The sequence below is a fragment of the Pagrus major genome, chromosome 5, assembly GCF_040436345.1.
Source record: "Pagrus major chromosome 5, Pma_NU_1.0".
Lineage (NCBI taxonomy): Eukaryota > Metazoa > Chordata > Actinopteri > Spariformes > Sparidae > Pagrus > Pagrus major.
This window is the reverse complement of record NC_133219.1, coordinates 37,052,884-37,066,084: the sequence shown is the minus strand read 5'-3', so window position 1 is coordinate 37,066,084 and position 13,201 is coordinate 37,052,884. Positions and strand designations below refer to the sequence as shown.

Genomic DNA, 13,201 nt, shown 5'->3' with positions numbered 1-13,201 from the left:
TTAAAGTTTCCTCAATGTCTGCTTTTAACATGTAGATGTGGAATGTAACTAATTACATTTACTCAAGCATTGTACTTAGATACTGTACTTTATAAAAAACTGTACTTTTATAATCATATTTAATCCTTATAATGCCAGACTTCTATTGGATAATATTCTTACATCAGTGTTTGGCTGCGTAGATACTGATAATGTTTAATGTACGCAGTGATGGAATGTAACTAAGTACATCTACTCGAGTACTGTACTTCAGTGCGATTTTGAGGCACTTGTACTTTACTTGAATATTTAAATTTTTTGCTACTTTATACTTCCACTTCACAACATTTCTGAGGCAAATATTGGACCTTTTACTCCAATTATTTGATAATTTTAGTTACAAGTTACTTTTCAGATTACATGCTGCATCAGAGCCAAAGTCGCAAATGTTGTAATTGACTTATTTTTATCAGCAATCCCATAAAAACCACAAACACATTGATTAATTGAGTGATTTTGATAATCAGAAGAGACAGGTAATCAGTACTCACTTTACTTGTAACTTTTAATAATTAAGTACATTTATTGCCAGAAAAATTACCTTTGATACTTAAGTACATTTAATGTGAGATACTTAAAGACTTTTACTTTTACCAAAGTAAAATTTGAACAAGGTATATTTACTTTTAAGTACTTAGTTACTTAAGGGTACTTTTTTACACTGTACGTATGTGAGTATACACTCTGTGGTGGCCTGACCTCTGACAGAGGCTCTGGTTCAAATTTTCTTACCTTTATTTTAATTTTATGGTCAAGAAGACGCCGATGTCAGACTGAATTCTGGGTAAATTCTTTGTAAAGAAGAAGAAACATGGTGTCTTGAGTTTGAATATGTAACACAGCTTTACGAGCACTTATCTGCTGCTACTACTGTTCTGAAAATCAGTTTTGAGGAAATTCAGAGGAGAACATGTAGTTTGAGACATGAAAGGATAAGTTCACCCAAAAATGGCAATTCAGTCATTATATCCTCACCCCCACACTGATGGGAAGCATTCTCCTTAACAGCTGAAGTAGATGAGAACTTGTTTTAAAATGTAAAAAAATAACTGAAAAAACAACAGAAACTGATTTGAAAAGACGTTTTTTTATGTCTGAGGATGATGCACAAGCTCGTCCATGTGTCGAGCGTCTTTTCAAATTAATTTGGGATCTTGGGAGTAGTCCCCATCTACTTCAGTTCATCGTGAGAATCCTGCAACACTTTTTCTTGCTGCGAAGCTCCAGAAATGTTTGGTGGACCACAGAGGTTCACCTGACTCATGGGTGTGAGTAGATAATGACTGAATTTTCATTTCTGGGTGAATTTCTCCTTGGAGGACTCGAGTGTCATGAATGGATTAATTGCATATGTGGTTTGGCCCTCAGTTGAAGGTAATGCATACCCTCCAGCAAATTACAGGAAAAGTAATTATGGCTGTGCTGTCCTATAGCTGTACATCCAAGGATGAAGACCCAGCCTATCATCTGGTCCAGCAGAGCACGTACTGTATATAACGTTCGACCACACAGGGAGGGGAGGGGTGTTAACTATGTACAGTGCAAACAAACCAGAGCAGGTTCACTGAAGCACAATGCTGATTAGAAGCTTGTCTTCGCAGCTTCCTACTGTAATTAAAACACTGTGTTAAGACTTCAGTGGGTTTTAAAATGGTAGCAGACGGAGCTTCATCTCACACTGAGGAGAGAATAATGAAAGAAAAAGTATCTCAGGAAGTTTATTCAGTCGGTTGTACTGTCGGTAAATGCAGGTTTCCCTGGAAGCAGAAATATCTCCATCAGGTCTGTGCTGCTGTGGCCTGCTGTTGAGCAGCTGCTGCCCAGTGTAAATATAGAGGCCACAGCCACAGGTCTCCCACGCCTCTGTGCGCCCTCTGGAATAAAGCTTCCTCCTAGGCTTTGGTGTGGTGGATGGGTGGCCTCCCTTTACATTACAAAATTATAAGGCCTTCAGCGCCAAACTCGCTGTCTCCACCCCAAATAAGTAATGGCTACTCTGCTGCCTGCTAAAATAGATCTGGGACCAAGATGAGGAACAGAAAACCTAGAAAAACCTGAGTCAAGATGGATGCTGGAGTCACAGTTCAGATGGAAACAGCTCTGTGAAAACATTGTTTCACCTCCTCTGTACATGTCCGCTGCAAAAAACATGCTTTACACCAGTGAGTGTGGGGGTTTCCACTGTGAGGGTTGGGACACATCAACAGGTAATGACATGATAAAAAAAAAAATTCCATTATTTTTCTAATCATAAACCGCGTCTGACACATGATACATACTTGTCTTGACACTGTGTCAAATACATTCATGTGTTTATTGGTGCGAGTCTGATCAGAAGATCAACAACACTTTCATGTCTGTTTCATGTAGCTTAGCTTAGCACAAAGACTGGAAACAGGGGGAACAGTTAGCCTGGCCCTGTGCAAAGTAAAAAAAAAAATAATACACCATCCAGTACCTCTGAAACTGGAGTCTTGTCGACCAGCAGACTCCAGGGAGTCACTGCATCATGCTGCTGGTGGCTCAGTAACATTTACAGCAGATAACTCCTCATTGAGTTTAGCATTTCACATGTGTTTTCAATGCTTTGAGCTTTAGAGGTTGCTGTAAATGGATTTTTCCACCTTTGAACAAAATCAGGCCGGCTTTTTCTCTCCATGTTTTGAGACTGTTGCTAAGCTAAGCTAACCACCTCCTGGCTCTGGCATCATAGTTCAGTCATTGTCTGCTGATGGAAAGTCGGGTGACGTTTCATAAGTCTACAAAACAAACAGTTATCATCTACTGCAGTTGATTAGGGGAATGCTGCAACACTGTTTTGCTGTGAAGCTCCAGAAATGTTTTGTGGACTACAAAACTTTCCATCGACATGAGGGTGAGGGGGAGATAGCGGATGAATTTTCTGTTTTGGGTGGACTTGATCCTTTAATGCACAAATATGGGAGTGACATCAATCTTTTTTGTCTGAAGTCACCGTGTCAGTGGTTCTCAACAGGATTAGATTTTTATTTTTGATGCTAAATTTAATAAAGCCATTGTTGTTGTTGCAGGAACAGAAGAAGATGAAGTCCAGCTTTGTCCCTCTCGTCGCCTGTGTGGCCCTGCTCTCACTGTGGTGGAGTGCGTCTCACGCTGCTCCCATGTTCTACAACATATCCATGGATGGCAGCGGTGACGCAGAGCTGGAGCTCCTTTTTCCAGTCTCCTTCTCCACCCGAGGACCTGTTCAGGTCAGCGCTGCTACAGGAGCTCCCCCTTCACCTCCCACCCTCACCAACACCATCACCACCACCATGATCCGCCTGAAGGACTTCGTCCTGACCCGAGTGGTGGATTTCCTGCAGGAGCATTTGCTCATCATCATCGTCGTGACCTCTCTTCTCATCGTCATGGTCTTCATCATCTGCTGTGCCTCTGCCATGAGTCACAAGCGCAAGCTGGAGGCCTACAAACCACCTCCTAATCCCACCAAGAAGCACATGGCTGATAAGACAGGTGGACGCAAGAATTCAGACGAGCTCCAGGAGAGGCCGTACACCGTCGACCACGTCAAGAGGGTCCACGTCCAGGGCATGCCCTCCCCCAAGAACCTGCGCATGCCCTCCAAGGCTCTGGTGGGAGAGAGGGGGAGAGAGCCCAGGTCGTCGCCTCGCCAGGAGGTCAGAAAGGTCAGGGCGGCAGAGGAGGTGGAAAAGCGGAGGGAGGAGCCCAAACACAAAGAGCAGCCGAAGTACAGGGAGGAGGTGCAGCAGAGCTCCGGCCCCAGCACCAGCTCCAGTCCGCCAGTCTGCACCTGCCACCTGAAGAAGGGCCACCACTAGAGAGGGCGGGAGAGGTGATGAAAACCAGATTAGACAGGTTGACTATGAGAAAGAAATGCTGTAAATGCATCGTGATTCAAATCTGAAACAACTTTTTTTTTTTAAGCTGCCAGCAAGAAATGTATTTGTGAGGCTCGAGCTGTTATATGAGAAAACATCCATCATGTAAACAGTTAAATCTAAACATTCATATGACTAGAAATCAAAATACTCAATTGTGTTGCTGCGTTAAATTAAATAAAAGTAAAAGGCTGCTGCAGCCTTTCAAATTAAAAGCGGCTCAGAGATCTGTTTGTGCTCGTGTGCTGTAAAGACTTCAGTCTCAACAGTCTCATATCACATCACTGTGCTGCTGCATCACTTTAAACGCTTAAATGAAAGCTTTTAGAGGAGAAAGTGAAGAAAAATGAAGGGTAGCTTGTTTCTTTTCATGCTTCCCAAATAGAAATGAGAAAAATAGTGAGTGTTCCTGTGTTTTCCACACAGATTACTCCTTATGCCTGCCATGACAGAGGAATCTCTCCTCAGTATGTCCTGCTGTACTACGTGACATCTTTTTTTTAAACATCTTTTGGCTGAACCTGAAAAAAACAAAACTCTTTGCTGCTGTAAATAAAGCAAAGTGAGGTGCCAGTAAACTTTGATTTGTTGGATAAGTAACAAAACATTTTCTTTATATTTACATTCATATTTTTACTCACATTTTATTTGCATAATGTTATTTTTTGTTATATTTTATTGAACTTTTACTTCAAGAACCCTAATTCACAAAGCTTTGTCCCAGCTAACACTTCATGTTACAGGTCCACATTTAATGTTAAGTAGGTGTTAATTACCAAGAAAAATATTTGTAATTTCTTTTAAATTAACACTGTAATTACATCAACGTTTACTGAAAATTACCACAACAATATTTAACATTAATATTCAACTATTTTCCGTCAGCAGTTAATGAATAGCTGGAAGTTTCTTGAATTCATTTCCAGGAAACATCCAGCTGTTTCTGTTCCTGCTGATCATCAAATTAAAGTGAGTTGTTATTGAAAAAATAAATAATAATAATAATAACATTGAGGACAATCATTCCAGAGTTGGACTGATCTGCTTAAGCAGTTGAAATCGTTGTAAATGTAAATGTTGAGAAAAATGTACTTTAATTTACTGGTTGGAAGAAGTTAAACAAAAAACAATTGATGTATTAAAGAAATTACAGCTGATTATTAGCTGCTGTCTGGAAAATATCAGAATGTACTCATTAAACAATGTTGGGGTAATTTGTAGGACATTTTGAGGTTATTATTGTGGTAATTTAAAATAAATTACTTGGTCATTTCCAGTTACTTACCATGACATTTGTGCACCTGTAAAAATGAAGAGTTATAATATCCCAAAAGCACAATTTGCAAATTATGTTATTTCCAGGGAGGCAAGTAAAAACACTTGTCTGTCTACTTATTTATTAGGTTGATAATTCTGATCTGCCTTCACTCATTTAAAAAAAAAATAAAAGGCTGTTTGGTATAAAAACTTTGTGAATCAGGGTTCGAGTTTTTCTTTAAATAAGTGATTCTTATGTATGAGATAAATTATGGGTTTTGTTTTTAGTGTAATCATTTGTAATGACATAATAAAAAAGTACGGGGGATATATAGTTGGTCTGTTTTGCTGGTTTAACTTTGACTCATGGTGCTAAAGGAGAAAAAACTCACTGTCACATCACTCAAGTTAAAGACTCTCATCTTAACCAGTGATACTCAACATGTAGTTGGTTTGTAATTCCAGTAAAGATACATTGATTCACACTAAAATAAGTAAATGTTCAATCATGTCCCGTGGCTGACAGGTGTGCTGGTTTTGCATGCTGGGATTCATTACACTGTTACACAGTAACAGAGAAAAAAAGCTGATCTTTAAGGTCAGGGCAGCTGGAATAAGGAAAAGATGATTATTAGCTAAAGAGAAACAAGATGAGATGATGAAGATGATTCTGATCTCACACATGTGTGAGAACAAATTCATTCGGTCTCTGGAGGAGCAGTTTATGTTTTGGGTTTATGCAACGTGGAAGAGGTTTCCAGCTCTGTTGAATGATGTATAAACTTCTTCAATGTAAGCGAAGCATCCACAGCTACTAACTTCAGTAAAACATCTGGTTTATGTGTCATACAGTGTCAAATCTTTGTACCAAGTTTATGTACTCGGTCGATACGTCAACAAAGGGTTTCAAAGACAGCTAAGTTATGGGCCTTAACTTTTCTTTTATTTATTTTATCTGATAAATGTTGCAAATGTTTGTACCTGGTCTCCTGTCATTTTGCTAAAAGTGGCCTCCGGACAGACCACGTTGAGTCTCCCTGATGTGTGATGTTCAGTTTGTTCCATTTATGGGGCCAAAACGCTGTCATGTTTAAATCCTCTTTCTCCGTTGAACCTCAGATTGTTGTCCTCAGATGTTTCCAGACAGATCCTTTCTTCTGTAAGTGACAGTTTTAATGTTTACAAAATGACCATGTTGAAATAAAATTGTTGAAAACAACAACGTTTCTGTCGTTCCTGGAAAAAGTAACAGTGCAGACTTAAAGTCAAACTGCAGCTCAGAGGAAGCCTAAGATTAGAAAAAGGCGCAGAGAGTTTAAAAAAAGGAGGATGCTCGCTACGTGCACATTATGTTCAGCTCTGGAATCTGTAATTTCAAGCTGCGTCCACTTGAGAATCATGGGTAACTATTTTTAAAGTAATTACCCAAATGTCAGATGAGTGATATCTGCTCTTTGAACACATCTTCAAGCCTAAAATGTACACTAACAACATTTTTAAGGATTGGCCTCGGTGAGGCAGCTGGCACCATCTCACCCAAACACAGGACCAGCAGAAGGTATTAGAGCCTGGAGGCGACCAGAGCTGCTTTTGTCCTTCACTGGCTACTGTACAAGATTGTTTAAATATTTCAGCAGCGGTAAACCAGATACATACAGAGCCCCTTCGCTCCAAAACATGAGCTTGTGTATTGTCCAGGAAAAAATCTTGGCGACACTGATTTGTTCCAGTGAAATGCATCAAAGAGTCAAATAACTTTAGTGGAACATATTAAAAGAAGACAGAGATGAAACACTGCCCTCCTGTGAACACAGCAAGTATTGATTTATCAGTTATGTATTTCCCTTTACATCATACCTTCCACCTTGATGCAAGCACTCTCTGACTACATGTTATTACACATGTATTAAAATGTGTGTCACAGTGGCTGAAGCAACTTTTTCAATAAAAAAATGATCTGAATCAAAAGTGGGTCAACTTGCCAAAGATCAAACACCAAAGATGACAGCAGCAGCAGCTTTAAAAAGCAAGAGTAGCCCTGCGTTGGCTGAAATGTGAGCCCTGACAGAGCCTCGCTCCAGGGTCAGATTCCCTGCTCTTTTGTCAATGAGGTGCTAAATAATTCGAGAAAATACTACCCCTTCACTTTCACTCTTCCCACCAGGTGACGGGAAGACACAGGACCACCAGCGCTCTCTGTCCTGTTTCATAGATTCATTGTCTGTTTGACTTCTAGTCACCTGACCTCAGATATGAGAATATCTGAGAAACCCGATGTTTCTATTTTTTTTTCGTTAAGCAGTATTTCTTGTTGAATTTCTTCCTCTGTGTATTTTGACGTTTTCATGTTTTTTACCATCTGCCACTGACAAACAATGGGGTCCTCTCAATCAATTTGAACAGTGAAGAGGATCCAGAAAAGGTAATACAGCACCTTAAGGCTGTCGTTAAACTTTGATGAGCATCTGCCTGGAATTCACTACAGCAGCAGCAGTTTTATCTTTGGATCACTGAAGGAGCGAGGAGTGACAAGACAGCACATCTCTACGAAGGAGCAGATAATACAGGAAGAGAAAGATGGTAAGTGCCTTTATTTATCCTAATAAAGAAGTCATTCTTTATAGGGGGGATAAGTTGTTAATAATGGATTTATAAATGGTTAAAAAGTCATTAAGTGATGACAGAAACTTCCTTTGGCCTCGAGGTGAAGAGGCAAGTCTTGTTTCTCACTTTCTAACAAGCCATTAACTCAAATGCTACACACTGTAAATTCATTATAAAGGTAGAGATTCAACTGCAATTATAAATGCTAATAAAACATTTATAGATGGTTTCTATAATAATCCATCATATCTGTAGTAGTAAATGCTCTTTTAGAAGGTCAGAGGTCAAACAGCCTGTCAGAGCATCTATCTGGTGAAAAAGACAAGGAGGACGATGAACCGGCTGGAGTTTTATCGTTTCATATCTGACTCATATAGCAATTTTATTAAACATTAATGAAGCCATTAATTACAACCTTTATAAAAGGGTGACTTATGATAAAAATGGTACCTCCCCTTTTTTTGGTTGAAGGGTCATCCTTGCCATCTCACCCATGAATATATAAGTACCATATATATGACCATAAAGTAAGTGTGGCTTCACTCAGTTTCCTGATGCTCTTCATGTGTCTGACGTGTCGTCTCTCCTCCTCACAGTGAGCCATGCTTTGGTGCAGATGTGGTGTCCTACTGGTTCTCTGCATCTGTCCTCTGGCCTCCCTCATAATGTCCCCCTGTCCACCTGGCTGCTGCTGTCCTCGCACAGGATTTCTGGTTTTGTGCGAGTCCCTGGGTCTCCGCTCACTTCCTCGCTCGGTCCCTCTCAGCACCTCTGCTCTATCTGTGGCCAGAAACGAGCTCTGTAACGTAGACCACCTGCTCCGGCCCTTCTCCGGCCTGCAGGAGCTGAGCCTCAGTCACAACCTGCTGCCTCGCTTCCCTCGGGGCCTACCTCCCAGCCTGGAGTCCCTGCTGCTGCAAGAAAACCGCATCACTTATATCACCACCGGAGCTCTGCGGCAACTGGGGAACCTCACTCGCCTTGACCTGGAGGACAACCGCATCCGTGCCATCCAACCCGGGGCCCTTCAGGGTCTGAACAAGCTGCAGGTCCTGACACTCAAGGGGAACAAGCTTACAAGCCTCCCTCTGGATCTTCCTCCATCACTGACACATTTAGACCTCTCAGCCAACTGCATCTCTGTCCTGGACCTGCCCTCTCTGTCCGCCCTGGTCAACCTGCAGGTCCTGAAGATCAACAGCAACTGCCTGCGATCAGTCCCAGAGAACGCCTTCGACGGCCTGCCACGTCTCAGATCTGTGGACCTCACCAACAACCTGTGGGTGTGTGAGTGTGACATTTTGTATCTTTACCGCTGGCTGCTGAGCAGCAGGCTGAGGATGGCCACAGACCTGGTATGCACCGAGCCCGTCCATCTGGCTCACCGCCTGCTTTTGAACCTCTCTGTCGTGGCAATCTGCCCTCACGTCCTGAAGCCCAATGAGAGGACGCACCAGCTCTACCTCAACTCTGCACTTCAGAGAAAGCCGGAGGCGCTGACAGTGACACCAAACTCTTGGTCACAGGAGACAGCTGTTGAAGTCCTCTCCAAAGCTGCTCCCGAGACTCGTATATTTTCTGAACACTACTCTTTAGAAACCCTGACCTATGAGGAGTGTCTGTCCCTAAATAAAACACAATCAGTCAGCCCACCCAATTTAAAAACCACTCCTCCTCCTAATGGGAGCCAGAAATGCAGAGACAACATCACATCTCATTACCCTCAGATTGATGCAACCTCTGCTGAAGTGACACGATCTTTACTCTCCACTAACAGAGAGGCACCCTGGCCCACTCCCGACCCACGACTGCACACACAAGACTCCGCAGCAGTCATCTCTCTGCTCGCTGTGTTATGTGTGTTAGTGGCTCTCCTGATGCTGGCGGTGCTAGTTGTACTGAAAAAGGTGCTTCTGCGCCAACAGAGGGTGGCGCCGCTAAATGTAGGATCTGGTGGATGACATCAGCACGGACACTGAAAGTGTTTTTAAATCATTTAATTCACAATAATTAGTCTCATACAACTTTTTCTGTGTTATTTTTTTATGTGTACTTAATGCTGTTGACTGAATCCTGCAAGAGGAAGCTGCAATTTTATACAATCAAGCCAAATAAAGCCAAAATGCCATAAAATATACAAGCAAAAACAAACCTCGGCTTATTGTTTGATTCATGATGCATCCTGTTTGTGTTCTATGTAAAAAAAAAAACCCCCACTGCAAATCCTTTTAAATTAAAGATCTGTCTTTAAATATTCATCATGAACTTCAGCATCAATTAAGAAGCTATTCCTGAAAAACAAACCCCATTAACACCTGGCACTTGAACAAATATGGGAGTCTTGGCCTGAATTCAAGAAAGCGTTCCCACAACCCTTTAACATGGAGATTTTAAAAAGGTATAAAACTCCCAGACGGGGGAAAGACCTGATGTAGTATTATGGCAAGCTATCTTCCAAACAGCACTGCAGTAAAACATTACAGCGCTGCAGTAATGGATCCTTAATATCAACATATTAATTGGTGGCTTGGACACGTTCCTCCTTCTTCTCCTGTTGTTTTAGTCTGTAGTCTGACAGCGCTGCTTTTATGGCATCTTCTGCGAGCACTAAGAGAAAAAGAGCGAGGAGGTTTTTAGAAACACTTCGAGCACGAGCAACAAAAATAGCTTCGATTTTACCGAGGAATATGCAGTCAGGTGACGAATTAGTATTCGGTTGTAAGGTAACACAGCCTTTCTGTCAGTGAGCACATTGAACTGCTCTACTTCTTTACTTACTAGAGCAATGAAGCTTGACTGGAGGAAGGCAGAGCTCTTTGGCAATGTCTGTGTTCTTGATCTTAAGAGCTTCATCAACCTACAGGACAACAGCAGACTCATCAGATCCTCAACACGCACAAAAATGCAGGATTTGTAAAGCAGTTGTTCTCCTTTTGCTTTTAATCTGTGTTATACCAACTCACCGACTTCCCCTTCACCCACTCTGTTGCTAAGGAACTGGATGCGATGGCTGATCCGCAGCCAAATGTCTTGAATCTTGCGTCAACAATCTTGCCAGTGTCGTCCACCTGGATCTGGATAAGGTCAAACACATAGTTGCACAACAGGAAGTTAAAACAGCAGTAATCTGGCTGCAGTGAATCTCTGCTCTTTTTTTTTTAGCTTTAACTTTATTTATTGAATCAAAAAACAACGCAAGGAATACAATGACATGAAAAACATGTTGATTTTCTTTCAGAACATTCTCATTTATCAATATATAACTCACTGTATAAATAAGAAGATTTAAAATGAATACAAGGTGTCTGTCCAGATTGTTTTTCTTTAAAATTGATTAGTCCCACATAATTAATTTACCAAAAACCTGTTCAACATCACCCAATCAGAATATCACATGAATGTATTCATAAAATAGATGTAGAGTATTTTCTGAGTGATTATACGAATAGTGTTTGCTAAAAGAAGTTGCAGCGCAACGTGTCATGTGTCTAAAAGATTAGTTATCCTTTGTTTTGACATCTGTGTTAATCATTGACTGTTCATTACACACAGTACGGCCTTGAAACAACCTCAGAAAACAAGCAGGAAAAGCATGAAATACTATACAATATTGTCGTGCAGGTATTGGAATACAAAATGTATCTTAAGGGTTTTACATGTTAAAGTGTGTTTACAGGTCTTGGGCAGTACTACTGCAAAATGTGAAAAAAGTAGTATAAAGCTGCATATAATTTGATACATTTCCTCTAGTGATGTTCCTCAGTGGCTGAGTTGCATTGTGGGTAGTGTAGGCACCAGGTTTACAAAGGAAGAAGAATGTAAGGAATAGAAAACACAACATCTCTGGTTCTACTGTATCGACTATGATCCTAATGAGCACTTTTACATGACCACAATAATCTGATTACTGGGAATAATCAGGTTATGATAGCAATCTGATTTGACGTGTTTACATGCACTTTAGTAACGGGATAATGGAAAAACTGGTTTGATTCAGTTGATTAGTTCAATTTCTTCATGATGCAACACTGTCCCCCCCCCAAAACATCGTGTCAACATGACATGCTTATCTCTGCCGGTCAGGGCTTGTCTCCACCGGTCAGGGCTGTCCTTATCAGATTAATTAGGTTTGCAGAACATGCAAAAAAAAAAGCTCTCCTTCACGTTACGCATATGAGCAGAAAAGGCATCTGCAACCACTTGCCTTTTAACAACATCCGGTTTCTGTTAAGTTTTTACACATGCACAGATTTAAAAGAACGAAAGAACGAAATTAACAGTATACATGTGCCGAATGAAACGGACTATTGGGCCAATAAAAACAACTAGGTGTGTTTATCGGGTTTCTCATAAACCAATAACGGCTTTTATCCTATATAGCATATCACAATATGCTGTTTACATGACCACTTGAATAATCTGGTAACTCCATAAATCAGATAATGATCGGTTTGCATGTAAACATGCTCATTGGGTCCTACAGCGTTATAGGAGTGCGATGCTAGACCAGAGGACGGCTTTTCAAAACCATGCACCCACAATGCTAGCCACTGAGTGACATCACTGGAGGTTATATATCAGATTGCACGCAGCTTCTTCTGGAGCCACAAAAAGCTTTATACTACTTTTTTTCCCACATATTGAGTAATTCTCTCCAAGACATGTCAAAACACTATAAAATAACAAATTGGTGCAGTTACCCTTTAAGAGTTCAGCGTATGCAAGTAAGTGACCCAACAGGGTGTTATTTTGGACCCTTTTAACAGAGAAGATTTACTTTTTTTTTTTTTTAGACTTTATGTTTTTATTCTTTTGACCTTCTTACCTGAAGCTTCATTACGTCGCCACAGGCCGGTGCACCCACCAACCCAGTCCCCACATTCTTGGAGTTTTTATCCAGAGAGCCCACATTTCTTGGGTTTTCATAGTGGTCCACCACCTTGAGGAGAGTCACAAACAGAACATTATTATTATTATTATTATTATTGTTATTGCTGTGTTGTTTTGTGTCATGTGTTAAAAACGTAGGACAGAGCTGTTGACGTTAGCTACACCTACCGTCAACCTACGTTAGCTAATGTCAGCTAATGTCTTAACTGTCAGTAAAACTCGGTTGACGTGCGGTTTTTATGAATTAAAAACATAAAACACATCAGTATCTTACCTTCTCGTGATATGAACAGAGCACAGTCAGCTGCGGGCTGAATAACCTCCTGCTAAATAACAACAGGGAGGACGCGGAGTTTCGTAAATACACGGCCGCCATGTTCGAATCCCGATGATGACCGGAAATCAACGAGTGAGTACGAGCGTCAAGAAGACCGCGTTCCGTTGGTAAACAAGCGAAGAAGGAAGGTTCCGCCGAAAAAAAAACAGCCCCTACTAGCGGCTAACAGCGGTCGATACACGCTGGGGGGGCA

At 41.1% G+C, this 13,201-nt stretch overlaps 2 protein-coding genes across 2 annotated transcripts; one reads left to right on the top strand and one right to left on the bottom strand.

Moving 5' to 3' along the window:
• Positions 1 to 2,908: 2,908 nt before the first annotated feature.
• On the top strand, positions 2,909 to 3,860 carry tmem119a (transmembrane protein 119a). Its single transcript, XM_073465789.1, has 2 exons — positions 2,909 to 2,914; positions 3,090 to 3,860. The coding sequence occupies exons 1-2, from the start codon at positions 2,909 to 2,911 to the stop codon at positions 3,858 to 3,860; spliced, it is 777 nt and encodes a 258-aa protein (XP_073321890.1).
• A 5,903-nt stretch (positions 3,861 to 9,763) lies between these two features.
• Positions 9,764 to 13,148, bottom strand: iscua (iron-sulfur cluster assembly enzyme a). Its single transcript, XM_073466145.1, has 5 exons — positions 12,946 to 13,148; positions 12,607 to 12,720; positions 10,745 to 10,855; positions 10,560 to 10,638; positions 9,764 to 10,388 (listed from the first exon to the last, which is right to left on the bottom strand). The coding sequence occupies exons 1-5, from the start codon at positions 13,045 to 13,047 to the stop codon at positions 10,297 to 10,299; spliced, it is 498 nt and encodes a 165-aa protein (XP_073322246.1). The 5' UTR covers positions 13,048 to 13,148; the 3' UTR covers positions 9,764 to 10,296.
• Positions 13,149 to 13,201: the final 53 nt, after the last annotated feature.

Excerpts from the sequence above, each read along its gene's own strand:
- iscua (XM_073466145.1), bottom strand. The coding sequence starts at position 13,047 with ATGGCGGCCGTGTATTTACGAAACTCCGCGTCCTCCCTGTTGTTATTT. Across the intron at positions 10,639-10,744 it reads AGTGGGTGAAGGGGAAGTCG|GTTGATGAAGCTCTTAAGAT; the intron begins GTGAGTTGGTAT and ends GTTGTCCTGTAG. Across the intron at positions 10,389-10,559 it reads AGTCAAGCTTCATTGCTCTA|TGCTCGCAGAAGATGCCATA; the intron begins GTAAGTAAAGAA and ends TTTTTCTCTTAG.